A 24,117-nucleotide genomic window follows, 5' to 3' on the forward strand; every position below is an offset into this window, starting at 1 on the left:
TTGATGCTCATGAAACCTCAGCAATTTGCATGTCGTCTTTATTCCTGCTTGATTCTCTTTAGGTATTTCTTTGTACATTTATTTGTTTGTTTTTACTTTTATGAGAAAGGCATTATGAGATCAATAAATGCAATATAATCAAATGAGGATGTTTCAGGGGAGAGGATCAGAAAAAAAGAAAGAAAGAAAATAGAACATGATAGAGTCAATGTTGATATCCTTGAAATTGTACCTGAGAAAGAAACCTGTAATAGCATGTTAATGTTTTTCCAAGGTCACAAGAAAAAGAGGACTGTGCGAAACCTCATTACAACATTATTCTCTTCATCAGTGGATCTCAACCTTTTGTTTTAACCACACACACCTGAGGGTAATACACAGAGTCATCAGTGCTTACAGCTGACTAATGCAATGATCTTGTTTCCTGGGGGAGAGTAGTTGGGTTGGAGGGGTAGGGAGAGGGGAGCAGAGGGCTTGTATTTTTATAAAATTCACCAGTTTTTATTGTCCTTCATTTAGAAAGAAGGCAGGACGCCTTTTACATGATCATGGAGCAAACATCAAATGAATATGTATTAGATGAATAAAAGAATTTGGGATAAGGTGGCATATACAGCCTAGACTATAATCAGAGGAGTTTTTCTACAAATTTTCAAAGTAGAAAAAGTATAACCCGGGTTTTCTTTTACAGATGGGGGCAATGATATGGTGGTGAAGCCCTCCTACAGTCTGTTACACAGGCAAATGATAACAAGTGGTTTCAAATACCACGATTGAACTAGTGGGAAATTATCTTACATTATCACAAAACCAGAAAAATATTTGAAAAAAAAAAATCAAAAGTTTTCCATAACGAACAAAACCCAGCATTTCTTTTAGAAAACAGTGATCAGATTCAGTTGAGATTCCAATTTTACACGATAGAAAAAGGTTAATATTTTATGCCTGCAGAATTCTGTAGCCAAGCATATTACAACTAGTACAAATTCAACTACGAATTTGGTACGAATTTGGAAAGGTAGAGTAAAATGAGTGAAATAAAAACTATTCATCCTCTTTTTAAACACAGTCTTTATAGACTGATTAAAATACACGAAGAGAAAAATGTTACATACACATTGAGCATACCAATTTTTGAACTGGGACTCCAAGACGGCTACAAAGAGAGTACTCGGGTACAATGCAGAGATGCAGAAAAATGGCTTATAGCCAGAAATTTAGTTTGTGGGAGGTTAATAATCCCCTAAATCCTTTTCTTTAAAACACTTGCTTGAAGGGCAATATTTAAATTCTGCAAATAACTTCCTAAGGCTCTAAGTTCATTTTTTTCTGTGTTTTCTCAGTAATTACCTTGACATTTTTTATGATTACCAAGGCTATTGTTTATGTCAATAAGCACACTCTCTCATACCTGACCCATATGTCCCTTCTTGATTCTGAATTTAACTTATGATGTTTATTTTATAACATTATGTTATTTCCATGGCAACTGTCTTGATATAATAAACAAAGGAGGATGACTTCAGCTGCTTTATCCTTCAGTGAAGGAGCTGGATTTGAAATTGGTAAGTTGGAGCTGAAGAGAAAACAGTTAAAGACCAGAAATAAAGATGAAAAAAATGAAATTCATGTATTACACACCATTGATTAGGAGTTGAATGCCATTACTAGGCAGAATAATCACAATTCTACTCTCTTGGACTACACCTACCCCATTAGTGCCACTGAACTTAAGGCTGATGGGTTCCTTAGTACAATGCACTGTTACTAATTGATAGTTCTAGTCTGTTCCAACGTTCTTTCGTCTGTTTTCAAAGCCCTAGGTACATTGAACATATATTAACTAAGTGTATTACCAGATGACACACAATAAAACCATTTACTAGGAATCAACCTCTGTACTAATGACATACATATGTTTTGCCATTATTTTTGATATTACGAGGATGAAATGGAAAAACAAATCTACACACCCACAAACACAAAGCAAATAGACACATGGGCTTGATGAAAACATATAATTAGAAGTAATTTTAAAATCTATTTGCCTAACGTGACAATGACCTTTCCTCCCTGTTGCAAAAGGCTTTTAGGTTCTGTCAGTCTAGTGCAACTTCAATTAAATCCTACCCACTCCTGAGACATGGCATCAAAATCTAATTCAGTTACAAGTAGCAATAACATTTAATTATCTCCTCCAGTTATCTACACTGCCAAATGATAGGATTTCTTGAGAGCCACAGATGTCACTGTTGTAAGCAAGAACCAGTTTAGTACAGAATATCAGAACCACAGTGGCTTATTTAATGTTTTTATTCTTTATGGCTCATCTCTACATACATCAAAAATTTGCTCCCAATCTAAGTTGCTTCAAATAAAAATACTGTTAACATATTCTCCTAGGGAAAATTACTTACCCTTCCTGTGATTCAATGTCCTTATTCAAATCTCATAAAACCATGCTGGGCATACAGTAAACACACAGCAAATATTAGCTTTTATTATTACCTCAGGTAAAATACTCCTTTCCCGGCACTAAAATGTATTGGGGACCAGTCACTTTCTAATTAAGTAAAGATATATTAAGCTAAACACCAAAATTAGTTTGTCTAATGACAAAGTTGATGAATTTCATCCTTTCTAGGTTAATATTACAGTTTTTATTTTTCTTTAAAAGACTACTTAGAGCTCTAATCATTTCCCTTTATCTCAGCATGTTTCCCAATATGTCTGGGTTAAGTTTATTAGACACAGATGAAGGAAGCATATTCTCTAGGTATTTCTGAACTTGGGTGTATTCTTCTCAAAACCAAGAAGAGGTCACTCAGAAGTTGGAGAGAAAACAAGTTCCTCTGGTACTTTTGTGATTCTTTCTGGTGTGAGACTCTCACTATTGCAATTCTTTCAAGAACATGCCCCTGAAGCATAGATTCCAATAAATACTCCACTTCTTGCCCCTGTTCTGTAACTCAACCCCCTGAAGAAGTCTGTGTCCTCTATATAATCCCAAATCTAACTCATCTTCTAATGTTCCAATTAGCAGGCAGATTTTGGCTTGCAACAAGATTTATAGTCAGAGCATGAGGACATACAAGGGGAATAAAGTGTTTTTTGGAGTCTGCTATTTTAAATTACCATAAAAAGCAAAAATTTTTGTCCAAAGAAAGTTGAGACTCTAATAACACGGAAGATCATTTCAATGAAAGTATTCCTGTGAGTGATCAGCATTATGGATAGGTCTACTCTGATTAACTTGGTTCATGATGATCAATCACATGGTGAACTAACACTTATGCTCAGAATGTCTTATGCTCAGCATGAGCACGTATGATATGTCAACGTTTATGGTAGACACACAGGAGGTACAAAGATAACTAGAAACAGCCTCCCCCTTCAAGGGGCTCTCAGCCATCAGATAAAACAGTATGTATTAACTTGCCAGTTATAGTATAAAAGAGTAAGTTCAGAAGCTTATCTACTGATGGACTGGTTAGATCATAAAAGGCTCTCTATAAATCCATTTGTTTATAAATCCCAAGTGAATGAGAAGAGTTTAAATTCACAGTCCTCAATGCAATTCCATTAAATAGGAAATTGCATTGGTTCTTCCCACTCTTGTGGATACTCAGTTTCTATCAGGCACATTTTTTTTCTTCCTTTTCATTTCATTGAAAAAAAATTTGAGTCAGCTATTCTTGTTGAATTCTGAATTTGACTACATATTGAGGAAGAATTTATTCCACATTATAGGTACAAGATGCAATATTTTCTCATCATATTCAACTTCTATAAATTTATATTTTTTGTTTCTAGTATAAGCTTCCTCAGTAGTATTTTTAGGTACCTTCATTGTTTGTTGGTTGGTTGACTTACTTATTAGACTTGAGAGGTTATGTATTAATATCCACACAGCAAATGCATTATAGATTAAAGACAAGTGTGATGGCCCAGGCTAAAATGGCAATTCAGTCCTTTATTGGTATTAAGCTGAATTGACTATGTTTTCCTCTGGAGTACAGCTTTGTTCACATAAATTAAAGTTAGTAAGTTGAAAATGTGAAAATAAAGCTTTGTCTATATTATATATTCATTTCTTTATCAGTTCGACAATTTACTGAAAGCTGTCCATATGCTAAACACTGTTGTAGATAAAAAGGCAATTCAATACAGCATTATGAGTCCTAGAAAGGGGAAATACAGAAAACTTCATGCAACCTGTAGGAAGGACTTCTAACGCACTCTTTAAAGGTTAAAAAGGGCTTCATACTAGGAGGGGTAAGTAAGGTGAGTTTGAAGAATGAATTGGTTTGGCCAAATTATGGGGTGGGGTTGGAGTTAAGAGGGTAACATACAGAATTTATCTTGAGGACAACGGAGAACAATGGAAGAATTTTAAGCAAGAGAGTAAAGTCATCAAATTGGTATTATAAGAAGTTCATTCTGACTACTATTTGGTTTGAGGTAACCCGACAAGAATGGAGACTATTGTGCTGTTTAGGCTGTTACAATAATACAGGTAGAAAATGATAGATAACAGTGTTCTGAACTAGGGTAGGGTGGTAGGAATGAAAGTTTAACAGATTAAAATGCAAAGGATTCTCCAGCTACTGAACAATCCCTTCAGTGCTTTCTCACTGTACCTTTGTATGCACTTTCTTAAGATGAAGAAGTTATTTGTTAGCTTGTGCCAACAAAAGTGAGAGTTTGATCATTTGCATGCATTAGACTTGAACACATCCTTAACATCTTAAAGTGCAGAAAGTGCTTGGCATGTTTGGGAATGGCATGTAGCATCTTGTGGCTGTATTCCAGGTGGCATATAGGGGAATGAGTATGGAACACAATAAGGCCAACCTAAGAAAGGACTTAAGGAATTTCAACTTTATCCGATAGGCAATGAGAAATCACTTAGTGATTTAAGCAGGGAACAGACAGATGATCTGGTCTTTCTAAGGGTAAGTGATGTAGTAGAGAGATTTTAAGGTGAACCTCCCATGATACCCACCTCATAGCATTCATGCCTTAGTGCAATCCTCTCCCCTTGAGTGTGAATGGGAACTATGACTTGCTTCTCATTACTCCTGTGATTCTATTACATTATATAAAACTACATCTTGCCAGTGACTCACTAGAGGGACTCTCTTTGCTGGCTTGATGAAGTTAACAGCTGTGTTGAGGACGTCCACATGGTAAGGAACTGTGGATGACCTTTAGGAGCTGAGCAAAGAACTGAAGCTCTCAGTCCTACAACTACCAGGAACTGATTACTTCCAATAACCATGTAAATTTGGAAGAGGATCCTGAACCTCAGGTAGGAACTCAGCCCTGGTCAACACCTTGATTGCAGCCTTGTAAGACTATAAGAAGAGGACCCGGTTAAGTCATGCCTAGACACCCCACTGAAATCATGAGAAAGTAAACGTGCTATTTTAAGCTGCTAGGTTTGTGGGTAATTTGTTATTCATCAATTAAGACAAATATAACTAGCAACACTATTGAAGATAAATTAGATGATGGAAATTTGGAAACAAGAAGTCCAGTTGGAAAGAAGGAGGTAATACAGTGAAATTACACATGTAATTGCTAAAACATGAGCATTGTAGTTAGAAAGAGCTGGTTTCAAGCTCTTGATCAAGTTATATAATTAATCTAGCTACTTTCTAAATGGGATAATAATAATATATTTTCTCAAATGGTTTTCAAAAGGAAGATGTGAATAAAAGAATATATATACATGGTTTAGCACAATGCCTAGCACACACTACTATTACTGTACTATTATGTTAATCTTTATGAGGAACAATGACAGCTAGACTAGGATAATGGTAGTGAGAATGGAAATGGTGATAAATTTGAGCAATAGCTTTAGGTGGTAGGTCTCAGTGATTACTCCAATATATTAGAGACAGAGAGAAAGGGGGTGTGAAAGATGACACAATTTCTATCCTGGATGATTGGATGAAAATGATGTCATAACTAAAATAAAGAGTGCAGAAGGAAGAGCTAATTTGGCTGAGGAGACAATGAGTTCTGTTTTGGCATGTGAAGTCAATGTGCCTGTGGGAGGATGCCCATATGGAGATGTCCAGTGTACAGCTGGGAACACAGACTTGGTACTCAGAAGAGATCTGGGTATATGCAAGGATTTGGAGATGGTTGAGAATTATGTTACCCATAAACTACATAAGTCTTCACACACACACATACACACACACAATCTTAACACTCTTTTTGTAAAAACATGAGAAATCTTTTCTCTTAGAAATAATTAAACTATGTACTACTTTTATAAACAGAGCCCAAGATGAAAAAATAGAGAATGGGAAAAGGATCCTTTCTTCTTTCTTTAAAGGATGAATGACTAGTAAATTCCAAAATGCAGAGGGGATATTTAAGTTGACTGAGCCTGGTATGTCTGTTGCAGAGGTCAGCAGACTATGGCCCCAGGGCCACATCCAGCCTGCTGTCTGCTTTTGTAAATAAAGTTTTATTGGAATACAGATGCATCTATTCATTTATGTATTGTCTATTGCTGCTTTCACAATACAATGGCAGAGTTTAGTAGTGTGACCAAAACTGTGTGGCCCACAGAGCCCAAAATATTTATTATCTGGCATTTAAAGAAAAAGTTTGCTCACCCCTGGTCTATTGCATAAAAAATGGTAGTAGTCCAAAATAGTGCATCAATAAATAAGGTAATAAAAAAAAACGCCACCTGGAATATCACAACATTGGTCTAACAGTTTTAAGAGTTGGTTTGGGGCATAGTCTTCCACTCATTACTTGTAAGCTTTCTGAGTAGCATTTTCTTGGCTGTTAAATAGCAATAATACCTCCTCTGCTTACTTCATAAAGTTGCAAGCATGAGACTCTTAAAAAAACTATAAAGCACTGAACAAGTATAAGTTAATATTATAGATTTTTTATATTGTCAAATCATGAAATCAATGCAGTCAGACATAATTATATAAGAAAAATATAAATATACATTTGTGTATATAACTTATCAGAGCACTTTTCTATCTAATTTTTTCTCTTATCTTTACAAGAAATATTTGGGTTGAGTAGAACTCATATTGGCCTCATCATTTCCAGAAAAGAGAAGCACATAAAATTAAGACATTTGCTTAAAGTCAGCCAGCTAATTAATGGTAACATCTAAGAGAAATTCAAGTCTCTTAATTCTAATTTACTTTCTACAGGGCTATATATCTACAATGACGACTAACTTGATAAATCAGTCACATCTGATATACATATGTGCGTGTCTGATGTATATAATTTTAGTATAGAGAGCTAGGAGGTTGAAATGAAACAAACAGAATTTGTTTAAAGATGAATTGCCTCTTAAAATGCATTTTATTCTTTCAATTTTGGGAATTTTTAATAAACTTTTCATTTTAGAATAGTTGTACTTTTATAGAGAAGTTACAATGACAGTACAGAGAATTCTCACATTTGCTGAGCCCTGTTTCTGATATTACAATTCATTTTTAAACTAAACAATAAACTATCATCATATATTACCTAAAAAGTCAGAAAGGTGAGAAAAATATGTGGATACGTAATGCAGAGTTATCATTTTTCTCATTTGATTTGTGATTAAGGCAAGATGTTGTTACTTGTCCAAGGTTGAATAAAAAAATCAATGACATAAAATTAGAAATAGAAGTGGATATGTTAAATGGGGGATTACGAAGATGAATGAATGAATGTCTTTAAAATGACTTCAAAATGCGTGGGCTTCTTAAAATGTGTGGATTCCTGCCTAAAGACAAATCATTACTAATATTTAACTTGCTCATCTACTTTCCAAAACAACATGCTCTTTCGTTAGCTCTTTGTTTATTTGTAACATGACCTGGCTTGGTTCCTGGAATATTTGGATGCTGAGGGAAGATGCACAAATTTTTTCTTGATTTAGAAACATCACAATGGAAATGCCAGTGTTTTTTGTAATTTTGAACTTTAGAAAAAGAAATCAAGTACTTATTTCTTGACCGAAAACAGGATCGTGTTTCTTATTTTCAAAGTAATCAACTTTCTTATGCTTTTTTGTTTGTTTTTTGGCATTTGGTTGCCACTTAAAAAGGTGACCAGATATCCATTTCCTTCTTAGAAACATGGCTCTCCAGGACAACAACTTAAATATAAAATATCTTCACTGAAATATCATTTTACTTGTTAATTATTTTTTTCTTTTCCAAAATGTAAAACATAATTATAGATATGTATTTTTTTGAAGGTAAAACTTTGGTCTTGATCACTAAATAGTAAATGAGATCATATGTGTGAAGTACTTAGCTGCTGAGAGCACACCACAACTTTTTCATCTCTTCTTTTGCTTCGTCTTTTTCCTCTCCTGCTGGGCGGTGAAAATCACTTCTCACAGCTATCAGTCATTGCGGCTCTTAGGAAAATCGGATGTTCGGCAGTAGAGAGAGTGGCAGGCACAAGGAAAAGGGACTCAGGTTTGTTGAGCAACTGTCATATGTTGAGCAGTGCTTTAGATGATTTACATGTCTTTTATCGCTTAGAGCTATAAGCTATCTTGCATCGTGGATGTGATTATTCACATTTTATGTCTGAGGAAACTTGGCAGGAAAGAGATCTGAACAACTTCCCAAAAACGTAACAATGAACTATGTGCCTGCAATGGAGGCCATTACTTGGGGAGAAGAATCCTGCTTCTGAGTGGGAGTTATGCTCTCAATTTATCAAGATTCTTCTCCTGCCTCTATAAATTTCCCTGTGCTTGAAAACCCCCCAATAAATGGGACATCTTCAAAGAAGTTTCCTCTGATTAGAGGACAGCATAAGGAGTTCTCTTAAGCCATGTATCAACCATAATTAAGGTCAGATTTCCTCCCAACTTTACTCTTTATTTATTTATTTTTTTTTTGTGGAAGATTGGCCCTGAGCTAGCATCTGTTGCCAATCTTCCTCTTTTTCTTTTTTCTCCCCCAAAGCCCCAGTACATAGTTGTATATCCTAGTTGTAGGTTCTTCTAGTTCTTCTCTGTGGGACGTCACCTCAGCACAGCTTGATGAGCAGTCAGTAGGTCCGCGCCCAGGATCCGAACCTGTGAACCCTGAGCCGCCAAAGCAGAACGCATGAACTTAACTGCTACACCATCCGGCTGGCCCCCTCACAACTTTATTGAAGTCTCCAGTCAGACAGCAGTGTGCTACTGTGAACCGAGCACAAGTCTGGGACTCAGAACACTGTAATAGTCATGGCTTTGTCCCTAAGTTTGAGAGCAACCTTCAGTTTTTTACAGACATTGTATCTTCCCTGATAAAATAGTTATGCTAAACCTATGTTCACAGCATCGGTGGATTTTTGGAAAGAGACACTACGTGATATGATCTTTGATAGACTGTGAAGACCATATTGTGATATTATTATATTTTAATATTTTGTTAAAATATCACCTTAAAACATTAATGCAGAGGTTACTCAGGAAATTACTTAAAAGAAAATATTATTTATTAGTCATCTAACATCCAGAATTAAGGTAATTTTCACCAAATTCTACCAAGAGACCAAAAGACACCAACCAATTTACACACTAAACATAAAATCAAAATTAAACATACATAAACAAAAAGTAAGTTTCCAAAAATTAGCTTTCATTATCAGTTGTCTTACTGCCAAAAGAGTTATAACCTATGTATACATAAGTCATTTTAGTAAATGTTAGTATTAGTTTTACGCTTGACATAAAATTTAAAACCTCATCTATGGTTTGTTCGGGGAATGTATCCATCATTTGCAACCTTGTGCCAGAGAAACACCATCTAGATTCCAAATAATGGAAACAGAAGCAAACGTTTGGAATCCAGCCTACTTATAACTTGGCCACTGTCTGTAATGTAAGCTTTCTATGAGGTTGGCAATGCTGAGAACTAAACAATGGTTTTTAAGCAAGTATGGAACAGAGAATTGGCATTAGAGATACATGAAGTGAAAAGTACAAAGAATCAAAGAAGAAATACAAACTGTCCAATAAACTAGCATTGCTAAAATTGGGTCTGTTCATATGAATAGTTACACATAATGTGCATATTATGTGACTAAAGACTGTGAACTTTGAAAAGATAACAAAATAAGAAATATATACATATGCATACGTCGAACCAGAAATACAAAAAGGAACACATTTGTTTTAAAGCATAGGCAAAGTAGTGAAGAAAAGTTTAAAGAAAATTGGAGAAGGAAAATTTTTAAAGTCATTCTCTTTGAAGGAATATTTCTCCCCATCTTGTAACTTAAATGTATACCTAGAGTGGCATTTATTAAGGGCAATAGACTTAACTTAAATTTCAGTAAGCTTAAAAGCAAAGCACAGCTAATTTGAAAATGGGGGAAAAATTCCCTTGGCAATAACTTTGCTTTCGAAATTTGTCCATACAGTGATTTTATTTCATCCTTCCCATTAAAGATTTAGGCACAAATAAATTCAAAATACTTTAATAAAACAAAACTAACTTGAAGTTACTTTTTTTGCCGTTGGATTTTCATAAATCCATTTATTAAAATTTATTATAAACGTGGACTAAACTTTAAAAATGTACACTCAAGCAATTTCTTCTCAGCCTGTGTAACAACCTGGTATGCATTTGGTACTTGGAGAGAAAATATTAATTAACTCTGCATCACTTAGAGTCCTTCAAGATTCACCTTTCTCTAGACCTTTTTGAGATAAAACCATCTAACAGGAAAAAGTTGAGTTTGGGGATGAGAAAGATTGCATACAAATCATGGTTCTGCCCCTTACAACCTTGACGATCTTGGGCAAGTTATTTAACATCTCTAAGGCTAAGGTTCTTCTGATGAAAAGTGAGGTAAATAATAATAACAGGATTATAGTAAGGATTAAATGACACAACTATATATAAAAGAACCTAGTAGACCATCATAAATGCTAGTGTTTTATAAAATGGAATTCATTCCCTACTGAGATTGGTTTTATAAACTACATTGATGGGCTGGATAGACAGCAGATTATACTCAATATAATAAGAGTTCCAATAACATCTAAATTCTGAATCCTTCCTATATTCCAGGAATTGTACTGGGTGTCTGATTGGCATGGCTAATCTCTTTTAATCCTCGTAACCAATTTATAACAATGAATTAGGTGCTACTGTTGTAACCATTTTGCAGATGAAAAAAATGAAATTTGAACAGGTGAATTAACCCAGTATCAAATGACCAGGATATAGACCCAGGCACTCCTCAGCCTTCACTTGGACTATTCCCAAGGTTCTCAAAAGTGGCCTTTGAAAATATTCACACCAAACAAAAATGGAAATGAGGGCAATTCAGGTAAGGAGAGGAATTCCAAATCTGGTAACAGCAGGGAAAAACAAAAAACAAAACAAACGAAAAACAAACAACAACAACAAAAAACAGAAGGACTGCATCCTACATAACTTCCTGGAAAAGATGTTCTAAGAGTGTGACTGCTCATCACCTCCCAGGTTCAAGCCTCTGTGGTTACTTGTGCCATTTCTGTAAAAGTCTGTGATTTTAAATTTTATTTATTTATTTATTTTTCCCCCAAAGCCCTAGTGAATAGTTGTATGTCATAGCTGCATATCCTTCTAGCTGCTGTATGTGGGACACAGCCTCAGCATGGCCGGAGAAGCGGTGCGTCAGTGCGAGCCCGGGATCTGAATCCGGGCCGCCAGCAGCAGAGCGCGCTCACTTAACCACTAAGCCACGGGGCCAGCCCAGTCTGTGATTTTAAAAAGAAATTTCATCTGTTATGTATCAACTTGTCTGTTATAAAACCCAAAGGGGCTGTGAAAACAATCTCATCACTATAAAAGCCTCAGACTCACATTAACCTGGAAGATTATATTTTTTTACTTGATTTGGGGAGCCACAGGAATTCCCACATTCTATATAATGGACAATATATTGAATAAGGCTTGAAGGTATCCTCTTAATTCTCATTTTCATCTGAGGGCATTTTGCCTCCATAGAAAAAGACAAGATATTGAACCACAGATCAGATCTTTACCAATCTGCCTGATTTTGTAGCATAATTTACACAGATCTGTGACCCACAATTAAACTTACAATTAAATTTAAATGAAAGGTTTTTGAGAGTTTTAATAGCTTTGTGAAATAATTATAAAATGACCATTTACATCTTGTTCTATCATGAAAGTAAGTACTGATAACCACTGAATGGCTGATAACCTGAAGAAATTCTTGCCTCCCTATTTCCTAATCTAAATAGGGAATGACTTAACTCCTAATGAAAAAGTCTTTTTTCTATACAGAAATCTTTTTTTCTTTTTATCATTCAAAACATTCATTTCCAAAGGTTGAGATGGGACTCCAAACTTTCAATATTTTAATTATTGCTAGTCTTTATCTCACAGCATGAAATGAATTGACATCTTAATTCACCTATCTTAATAGATTAATTATATAGATTGTACCTATTGAATCAATACATGGCTTCATAGCCCTCAAATTAATTATCTATTATTTATTTGACACATTTTCCCTTGTAATCATCTTGTTAATTCTAATCATGCATGTTAATTCTAAGTTATAAAATACTGTCAAAATTTCAGTCAGATGTCATGGAAAATCATCTACCAATAGAATAAAAGAAAGTAATTTTCTGTAAGCTCTCAAAATATGACCATCATTCTATCTGTCCATCTATCTGTCTGTCTATCTATCTATCTATCTATCTAGAATGTAATTTTCTGTAAGCTCTCAAAAGATGACTCTATCATTCTATCATCTATCTATCCATCCATCCTTTCATCCATCCATCTATCTATCTATTCATTCCTTATCCCCATGATCTGAAAACAAATTAGAAGCATGTTTGCTTGACTGGAGCAGTTGAAAAGTTAATTGAAGTACACCAGATTGCCAAGTGGAAACAAAAATTGAGATAACTAATATGAAATAAATGAAGAAATTGAACATATTATAGAAACGAAGAGTGTATAACCATGCAACTCCATGGACAGTGACTACACGTACAAGCAAATGAAAGCAGCTGACCACGTACCCACACACCTTGGCAGGGGTGCACTCCACACTCGTCGGCCACCACCAAGACAGATGATCTCTGATGTCCCTTCTAGTCGATAACCCAATGAACAAGAGAAGGTCAGAGTGTCACCAACCCCAAAGTTGAACCCAATTCGGCTACCATACTGAGGAATTCCAGGATCTTCACAAGGTTCAAGGTTATACTCTGTAAATTAGGCAGAGAGGAAGACAAAGATAATCATAGTAGTGACTTTTAAGAGTATATTCCTATTGTTTGCAAACTGGATGCTTTTATGGCCTAGTCGTGCATTTAAAAAGTGACTAAATGTATACTTACGGGAACATGCTAATTGCACACATAACTTTCTTCTTTTGTGAAAGATCTAATAACTTAATGAATACTTTTATTTGTAAAATTCAATATAGATGAGAAAATGTCACCTTCTGAATGATAAATTGAAAATGTAGCTATTTATTTCATATTCTTTCTTCTGCATTAGAAACATTTCCATTTCATAGATTTTTTTTACTTACAATAATGGTATAATACATGCATATTTTCAAACACAAAATAACATTTGGAATGAAATCATTTGCACTTTTGAAATGCATTTTACTTAATGGTTTCTGTCTAAATGACAAAGGCACTTGTGTCTCTAGTATACAAGTAGTTCAATTAATTCAAATTCTGAAAAATATGTGACTTCAGATGCAAGGGTTTATGTAAGACTGAAGTGCCCACACACTGAAAATTGTTATATTACAGATTTATACAAGAAAATTTCCCCAAGCAATGAATGACATCATGAAAATGAACAGCTAAACACTCTTCAGGGGATGAGAGAGTAGAGTTGATTAAACAACAATATTACAATTTATACATAGTCCTAAGAAGAAGTAACATATCTAAAAATATTCCCAGAGCATGCACTTACTCTATAATTGCAATGGAGAATTACAGGGATTGTTTCATGTTGATGAGCTATTATTGTATTGTTTAAAAAATTTATTTGGACATACTTTTAATACTCTAGGTTAAAACTGATTATGCTTATTTACTATTCATTATGGAATACCTTAATTATTTCCATGCAAATACTAGAATAATAGTTGAAGAACACAGTTAGTATTTGTATTAAATATTACATTAAAATATTAAAGTATTAAAATATTAAAGTATTAAAATATTACAATTTTAATGTTAGAAAGTTGGTATAAGGTTTACTTATTAATTTGTTTCTGTATTAAGAAATAACTACTTGTCTCACTATTTCATTCAACTAGAAAGTCGAAATCTAACTGATGGGAATATTTTTTATTCACTTTGTTCTTATAAACTTTTTTTCTGGAATCCAAGTCATAATGTTACCTATAGATGAGGTTATTCTAGAATAAAAGGATAACCACATTAATTTGTTTCTAGATCATCTAGTTCCAAATGAATAAATTAAGTTTATCTTAATTTTGGCCCGTAAACTATGCCTTTTCCAAGACATGTAAAACTAGAATATTACTGGTTTAATATACATTTCATTTTTGAGTCTAATTGAAACTTTAAAATATATATTTGAATTTCCATTTTAAGTTCCCTAGGAATTTCAGTTATTTTTGCCCTCTGTTAGAACTCTGAAGGAGTGCAACTCAAAGAAATGTAATTAATGTACTTCTAGTAGATTTTAGTGAATTAATTTACTTTTGCTTTTGTTTACGTGTTCCCTTTAATGTATTACTATAGACAATCTTTACGGTATTTTAAACTTCCCTTAAAATTTGTTGACAGGTATTTCTTTGCTTTCTTCTTTTCTTTTCTGTTATTTTTCCCTCTCTGTTTTGTCATACATACGTCATGCTCATACTTTTAAAAACCTGATTTTTTGTAACTCAAAGAGCTTTTTAATTTGTTTGTTTACTTTCTTACCAGAGAATGTAATATTGAATCCTTCATATGATATTGAAAAATCTGAAATGAAGCGCAATTGAGCCCTGAAATTTCCATAGAGACCAGCATTGATTGTTGAAGGAAGTTCTGAACCAGTCAGGCGTGCCAGTGGTTGGGTAAAACTACCGTTCTCTGTGATCAGTAAGTAGTCGTGATGGTCTTCCAAATGAAAGGTGTGAAAGTTGAACTGCACACCTATTAAGAAAAAGAGAAAAATTAGACTTGTGCAAAGTATATCAGTAAAACACAGAGAGTCACCAAACTAACTAAAACCATGATTCTCCTTGAAATTGATTTCTCTGAAAACGGACGGCACTGCTATAAAATATTTCAAATGTATAGCATAATATTATCTTTCTTTGGGGTCTTTTTTTTTTTCCTTCAGTTTCCTTATAAAAGATATAGTGAGTCATGTCTTGGAAACTGCTTGGAAATAAAATTTAAAAATTAATACCTGAAAAGACATCACCTGAGTTTTCTGAAAATTTCAAGGAAATTTCATATCCTTTATTTACAATAGAAGTGCAGCTTCCGGCAAACATTTACATGCCTCCTTCATTTCCTTCTGCAATCCCCTCAAACAACATTAAAATAGTGCTTAGTAATATAGCACCCAACTTCCAAAAACATTTAACTCTCCTTTAGAAGAGAAATATAAAGCACGCATAGTGAGGAATTATTTGTTAAATGAATATAATGACTCTCCACTTATTTTTCACACATTTCAACCTGTGCATATAATCTACTGGAAATGCACATATAAGTGTTCAGCTCATTGACTTTTCACAAACTGACCACACCTATGCAAACAGCACCCAAATCAACAGACACAACATTACCAACACCCAGGGCCCTCTTTGCGCAAATTTTTGGTCACTTCACTTTGCCAAAAGTAACCATTCACTCATTGTAGTAGCATAGGTTAGTTTAACTACTTTAGACAAAGCATTTGTAGTTTATATATTGGATTTATATAACATCTATTCTTTTAGGTCTGAGTTCTTTTACTCAATATTAAGTATGTGAGATTCATCTCTATTTTTGCATGTAGTTGTGGATTATTTATTTTCAGTGATGTATAGTATAGCATTTCACTTTGTGGAGACACCACATTCATTTATCTGTTCAACAGTTGATGGTCATTTGGGTGGTTTGCATTTAAGCATGAATGCAGATGGCACTGCTGTGGGCATTCAAATATGTCTTTTGAAGAACGTATGTGTTTATTACTATTGGGTAGATAACTAGGAGTGGAATTACTGGGTTGTGGGATGGATATGTATACATATATATACATGTTCAGCTTTAATAGATATTGTTTTACAAAGTGACTGTGCCAATGTACATTTCCATCATCAAATCTGGTTACTCTCTATTCTTACTAATACTTGAAAATTTTTGATGCTTGCATTTGTTCCATTCTGGTGAGTATGGCATGGCATCGCCTTATGTTCTTATGTGAGTTTTTAATGATATTGTCTAGAACATATGTAAAAGACTAACAATCACACATATACACACACACACACCATACTGTGTGTAAGACCCCAAATGAAATAAAGAATGACTAACACATTCATCTTTCCCTTGAAGTGCTTTCTTTTTAACTTGACCTAAAAATATCACCAAAATCTTTATCCAAAAACCAAAACCCAGGGGTGATAAGTAACATTCTTTGATATTATTTATCTACATTTTAGTTCCAAATGCTGGATATTATTGGAGTCCTCATTGTTTTTTAAAAACACAAGTGGTACTTTGATAGAGATTGCACTGAATCTATAGAATGCTTTAGGAAGTATGGACATTTTATCTATGTTAATTCTTCCAATCTAGGAGCACGGAATATCTTTCCATTTCTTTATGTCTTCTTCAATTTCTTTCAACAATGTTTTATAGTTTTCATTGTACAGATCTTCACCTCTTTGGTTAAGTTTTTGGTTAATTTTTTAACCAAATTGGTGCAACCACTATGGAAACCAGTATGGAGATTCCTCAAAAAATTAAGAGTAGGACTACCATACAATCCAGCTATTCCACAGCTGAGTATTTATCCAAAGAATGTGAAAACACAAACACGTAAAGATACACGCACCCCTGTGTTCATTTCAGCATTATTCACAATAGCCAAGACTTGGAAGCAACCTAAGTGCCCATCAACGGACAAATGGATAAAGAACATGTATATATACACAATGGAATACTACTCAGCCACAAGAAACTATGAAATTGTGACAACATTGATGGACATTGAGGGTATTATGCCACACAAAATAAGTCAGAGGGAGAAGGTCAAATACCATACGATCTCACTCATAAGTAGAAGATAAAAACAACAACAAACAAACACATAGAGAGAGAGATTGGATTGGTAGTTACCATAGGGGAAGGGGGGAGGGACGAGGGTGAAAAGTATGATTAGGCACATGTGTGTGGTGACAGCTTGTAATTAGTCTTTGGGTCGTGAACATGATGTAGTCTCTGCAGAAATAGAAGTATAATGATGTACACATGAAATTTATATAATGTTATAAACCAATGTTACCAGAATAAAATAAATAAAGAAAAAAGAGAATTCACTATTACGCAATCCCTACTGCAATAATAGATCTAAGCAGCAATCATCAACGGATGATAAAATCATTAGGTGAAAGATTGACGAGGAAATTTGCAATGAAGGGTCAGGTTGACACGATCTGAGTCCACCGATCAGTCTTAGCTCCACTAAATTTAGGACATCCAGACCTTCTGTGCCTCCTGATGTGATACCACTGGAAGAACACACTGGAAGAACCACCTGTGAAGTATTTTTGACTAAAAAAAAAATTTGACCTGAATCTAATCAGGTGTCTAGTTCTAAAACCAAATTACAAGAAATACAGAGGACAGAGAAGTTAAACGACACCACAATGAAAAAAACAGCCAAATCAGAAAGGACGAACAACTTGATTTCTCTAACAAATCAATGGTATAAAAAAAGAAGAGAATTAAAAAGTCTTAAGAGACTTAATAAACAAATACAATGTGTAGACCTTTTTTGGATCTTGATTTGAACAAATCAACCTTAAAAGGATATTTCTTTTTTTTTCACAGCTTTATTGAGGTATACATTTTTATTTTATTTATTTTTTTGTGTGAGGAAGATTAGCCCTGAGCTAACATCCATTGCCAATCTTCTTTTTGTTGAGGAAGATTGGCCCTGAGCTAACGTCTGTGCCCATCTTCCTCTATTTTGTATATGGGATGCCTGCCACAGCATGGCTTGATGAGTGGTGTGTGGGTCTTCGCCCAGGATCCAAAGCTGAGAACCCTGGGCCACAGAAGCGGAGTGAGTGAACTTAACTACTACACCACCAGGCTGGCCCCTTGAGGTATGATTGACAAATAAAAATTGTATATATTTAAAAAAAAAAGTGATATAAAACGAGACCAAAGCAAATAAACTGAAAACACAAAAAATGATAAGACAAGGTTATTATTACATAATGGACCAGTGATTTTGATTTGGAAAAAATTTGAAATGTACAATGATACTATTTTTCAAACTCTTTTTCAACATGTTAACAGGTTTCTTTTTTTTTTTCTCTCCACAATGGGCAAGAATATAAGGGCCGTTTTAGAAGTCCAGAAATTGAGTCAGTCTTTCAAATGTTCTTCTGTTCTTTCAGTATAAAAGTGGTAATTAACAATAGTCAGATGTAAATGAGAACGGGGTGACAATATGACAAGAAGATACTTTGCGATCTAGATCAACTGCTATCCAAATTTACAAAACAACGAAAAGCTATATCTGAGTGAAAATTCAGACAAGTCAATTTGATTTCTGTTATAGAGTAAAACTAAGAAAAACTAGGGGGATAATAGGAGAATAGATGGACAAAAGGCAAGGAAAAGACAAGTAAAAACTCATTAGAAAAATGTGCTTGTTCTGATATGCACTGAATTAATATGTGGGAAAATTAAAAGTTCTGTTAGTGGCATTAACGAGCCCACCATCAAGTATTACATAGCCTTTTCGTGCCTTACCTTCTCCATTTATAAAATGGGGTTCTAACAGGGTTGTCTTGGAGCTTAAATGAGACAATACACAGGAATGACTTAGCACAGTGCTTTGTTTGCACAGAGGAAGTGCTCAGCAACTGTTAGCTATTGTTACTGTTCAATCCTTCAACCTGAGAGCTAATTGTTTTCATGTCACTCAGCCCTAGCTAGCCACTTTATGAAAGAAAACTTTTGTTTATCCGATTATGGGTTAAACAATAAAATCTGTTTTCATTACTGCAAAATAATGTAAGACCTTCAAAGTTCTGCTAAAGGTCAATTAACCCAAATAAGAAAACAATACTAAGAACCTACTAGATTCTCGGCATTATGGAATATAAAGATTTAGAATACTGTAAAAAACTCATGGTCTATGGGAAAAGATACATAAACCAAAAGTTCAAACATTCTGCTAAGTGCTATGAAAGTGATTAATACCAGTCAATATAGGAGCATAGAAATAGAGGTAACTAATTTGTCAGAGGGCTTGGTAGAGGCTTCTGAAGGCAATGACCTTCAAAAGTGAGCAGAAGATTGCGGAGGAGCAGCCCTGAGCTAGACATTTCAGGAAAAGGGGGCAGACAGGCAAACACACAGCTGTAACAGGGCAATAGGCGTTTGAGAACAGTAAGAAAATGTCAGTGGTTTCAACATCATGGTACCTTCTCATAAGAGTGATAATTTAAGAAGCCCTATTAAGGCACTTGATGTTACAGACATATATGAAAAGACTTGGGCTTAAAGTGAAAATATCATGAATATCTAGGTTTTAGTTATAGTCATTCCACCAACTATGAATTTGAGGGTACCATACCGACACGTGTGTGTGTGGGGAGTGGTTTCCATCTTTAAACTTATAGGATTGGACTATGCTTTAACTAAGCACAAGCCCACCTCTAAGAATCTAAGGTTACTTTAATGTAGATTTTTTCCCACAAAATCTCTAGTAGACTATATATAATTAGTATCTTGATTTTTGTCACGTGTTTAAGAAAAATTTCTTATGGTATCATAGTAAATAAGGAGCAATGTAGGCTGAATGATACTGTAGTTAACTGAATTTGAAACTGTAGTACAATTGTATGTGTTCAAATACCTTGACTTAGTTTTAAGTGGTGAAGAGAATACTGACGGTGTGTTTGAAATTTCTTAGTTCTTAAATATTTAGATATTTAGATCTGTCCTATTTAAGATTTTTATAAACTCCTGTAGTCTTGATGATCATGACTATTTAAGAAAATTCTGACTGTATAATGTAAATGTAAACGAAATGTAAATCATTTCAAAATGATCTCACAGGAACTCTAGCTCAAACTCATATGATCAAATATAACAGAAGTAAATATAAAGGCCTGCACCAAAGATAGAAAACAATCAATTGCACAATTATAGAATTTTAGGAATTGGGCTTAAGTGTACTTTAAAGTCCCAATATTCAAAAAGGCGATTCAGTTGACCAAAAACTTATTTTAAGGGGCCTTCCCAGTGGCATAGCAGTTGGGTTTGCGTGCTCTGCTTTGGCGGCCCCAGAGTTTGCGGGTTCAGATCGTAGGCGTGGAGCTACGCACCGCTCATCAAGCCATGCTGTGGCTGCATCCCATATACAAAATGGAGGAAGGTGGGCACAGATGTTGGCTCAGGGCTAAGCTTTCCCAGCAAAAGGAGGAAGATTGACAACGGATGTTAGCTCAGGGCCAATCTTCCTCACCAAAAAAAAAAAAAGAAGAAAAGAAAAACTTACTTTGAATTAGTAGTATGACATGGCTGCAAAAAAGTTAATGAAAGGAAACCTAGTCTTCGCTGATGAAAATAATTGGCAGAGTTAGACAATGCCATACTGCATTTTGTTCTGGAAAAACACATTTTTAAAAGGATATTGATATCCTTAGATATCAATAGGCAGGAACACATCCAGAGAAAGGTGATTAGAATGGTGATGAGAATGAAGACATCTTAAGATAAAGAATTGAAGAAACTGGAGTGTTCAGTCTGGGAAGAAAAGACTGGGAAAAAGATCTAGGGGTAGGGGACGTGAAAAACGTGATAGTCACAGAGTAGTGACTTCGTATATTTGAGGAACTTGAGGTTGGAGCAGGAATTTGTTTTTTTATTTTGTCTAATTCCAGAAGGCAGAACACGGATAAAAGTTGCAGAATAATTTTCAAGCAATTAGAAAAATTGAGCAAAGTTTGCACAAAAATTGAGCAAGTTTTCCCAAGGAGTAAGTTTCCCGTCAACGGAAGTATCAATATCAGGCCAGTTCATCATATTTCTGAAACACCTTAGAAACTGGTATGTTGGGTGAGAGGTTAGACTACATTACCTTGACAATTTCTCCAAACTTTAAGAGATTATCCTTTACATAACTTTGGCTACACTTTGGAATAGTTTTACTTCCAACAAATTTTGTTGGCTCGTAAAAGAAAGGCATCTAAATCTGCATTTCTTGCCATGTAAACACAGATTTAATTAACACTTGCAACCTGTGAAGATGCAAAACCTTAAGTGTTAATTAAACCTCTATTTACATAGCAAGCAGTATGTAGCCCTCCATTTTCTTGTATAACACAAGGAAGCTTATTTTAAACTCCATTAATCCACTGTGCACGGGAATAAAAGGATGCTTTGGTTAACTTCCAGTGGAAAGTTTTGTATTATGGAGAATAACAAAAACCACAGTTTACAAAGTCTTCCACCTCATTCCTGCTGTTCAATACCAGAATACTTATTTTAATGTTTTTTTTCTCAATAACATTTAATGTCATTATAATAACAATCTCTATATAATCCTCACTCTCAATGAAATGACATATAATTTTAATATAGGCAAACTTCATTTGTGAAAACACAATGAATTCAAATGTATTAAACACAAGCTTTAATTTTTTTTTTTTTTTTGTGAGGTAGATTAGCCCTGAGCTAACATCTGTTGCCAATCCTAGTATTTTTGCTGAGGAAGATTGGCCCTGGGCTGACATCCATGCCACTCTTCCTCCACTTTGTATGGGATGCCACTACAGCATGGTTTGATAAGTGGTGCACCGGTCTGAACACGGGATCCAAACTCTCGAACCCCAGGCCGCTGAAGTGGAATGCACGAACTTAACCACTAAGCCACTGGGCCGGCCCCATAAGCTTTAATTTTTAAAATTGTAACAGCATCTTCTCATTGCTAGGGTTTTTTTTCAATTTTTTAATTTTTTTTTTTAGATTTTCTATAGTAAAATCAGTAAGTACAATATAATAATAAAAACCAATAAGAACAATATAACAACAGAGCTAAAAGAAAAACTACTTCTCCAAAGCAGTTTTTAAAATGAATAACTCTTTTTAAGAGATTAGCACACAGAGATTTCCAGGTAAATCCATTTTAATGGATTTTAATCCATCTTTGTTTTGATACGTTAGGATGGTCATTTTCCCATTGTTATTATCTTGATCACTTATATTGTTAGTTTACTAGTTTGGTTGCATTGCATCAGTGAACCACATTTAGTACTACAGGGCCTTTCATTTGTTTGTTCAAAGGACATTTACTAACGTCTACCATATGCACAGTGCAATTTTATACTCTTGTTCAATAATGTGAGATTCGTCTGCAGTTCTGATAGAAAATTTGAGACATAATTATGTCTAGAGTGGTTATAAATTTACATGGGGAATATAACTATAATAAATAATCATAAACATTTTAGAAACAAGTGTATATAAAGATGTACTGTTTGCTTTACAATTGCTCAGCATTTCAGAGCATCCTCATATTCCCTTTGAACTTTTGAAATCAATCTCTTTAACACTATGCCAGAGACAAAAGTCATTCTATTTGAGGTTTTGCTGGTATGAAAATTCCAAATAACGTTAGTGTAATATATCAAAAGAAAATAAATATCTCTTATTTTACCATTCTGGTAAATACATGAGCATAATATAATACTACAGAAAATTAAATATAATCCTTTGATGTACTTGCTCAAATTGAATTTTAGTACTGATCTGTTTTTGGTCATGCAAAATGACATTGTAGAGGACAATGAAATAAAAATAGATGCAATGAAAATTCAGAAGATAGCCCAATTGTCATTGCATGAGGCAAATTACCTTTTCCATGGGTTACATCAACAGTCCATGTACAATTCAGAGAATTTGGATAAAATTCCGGGTAACCAGGTGATAAGATCGTTCCACTGGGCCCTCTAACATCTCCTCCACATAGTGCTGAAAATACAAAGAAATACAGTCATATGATCAGTCAGAGTTAGAGATGCAGAGGCTGAAAAAACTCTCTCCTCTCTTGAAATAGAATGAGTCTGATTTTCTTTGCTTAAGCTACATCCTGGTAATAACAGGAGTATGTAAAGATCTCTCCTAATACTAGGGAATCATTTCATCCACTGCAGCATTAGACAAGAAAAAGGTATGTAACAGCCTCTGAGAATTAATACTGGCCCCAAGAGAATATAGTTCAACTTTCCATATTTGAATTTGAAGTATGTACTTGTCTTATACATTTCTAATTATGAGCAATATTTGCATAAATTGGTCATAAATTAAACATGAGTAATTAATTGTTTAGCAGCCCCTCTTTTATTAAGCTTTAAGAAAACAAGTTGTTAATTATACAAAGTTATTTCTTTCAGATTCCTAAAGGGATATGTGTCATTCTTCACAGAATTCCTTTTTTTTTTTTAATTTTTATTTATTTATTTTTTCCCCCAAAGCCCCAGTAGATAGTTGTATATCATAGCTGCACATACTTCTAGTTTCTGTTATGTGGGACACGGCCTCAGCATGGCCAGAGAAGCGGTGCATCGGTCCACGCCCGGGATCCGAACCCGGGCCGCCAGCAGCGGAGCACGCGCATTTAACTGCTAAGCCACGGGGCCGGCCCCACAGAATTCCTTTTAAAACAGTAAACCAAGCTGTGAAAATTTGAAGGCTGCTTCTGTACATCTGCATTTCCCTGGGAAATATCATGAACAAAAAGGAATTTTTGAAAGGGTATAGGTTTTTAAGTAAATACTCCAAGATAATAAAAATAAATAAGTGTTTATGAACCGAAGCCAAAGAGATTAAAATTCAATACAATGTTGATTTATTCAAGAACA

The 24,117-nt window shown here is 34.5% G+C and overlaps 1 protein-coding gene across 3 annotated transcripts in view; it reads right to left on the reverse strand.

Annotated features, from left to right (window-relative positions):
* The window catches only part of CSMD3 (CUB and Sushi multiple domains 3), a 1,210,091-nt gene that overhangs the window by 361,798 nt on the left and 824,176 nt on the right, over nt 1-24,117 (reverse strand). For all 3 annotated transcript variants that reach the window (XM_058564813.1, XM_058564812.1, XM_058564811.1), the window contains 3 exons: nt 23,111-23,227; nt 14,951-15,166; nt 13,049-13,237 (listed from right to left, as the gene is read on the reverse strand). In XM_058564813.1, coding sequence (XP_058420796.1) covers nt 13,049-13,237; nt 14,951-15,166; nt 23,111-23,227 — 522 coding nt within the window. The remainder of the gene's footprint in view (nt 1-13,048; nt 13,238-14,950; nt 15,167-23,110; nt 23,228-24,117) is intronic.

The sequence above is a fragment of the Diceros bicornis genome, chromosome 21 (assembly GCF_020826845.1).
Source record: "Diceros bicornis minor isolate mBicDic1 chromosome 21, mDicBic1.mat.cur, whole genome shotgun sequence".
NCBI classification, from domain to species: domain Eukaryota; kingdom Metazoa; phylum Chordata; class Mammalia; order Perissodactyla; family Rhinocerotidae; genus Diceros; species Diceros bicornis.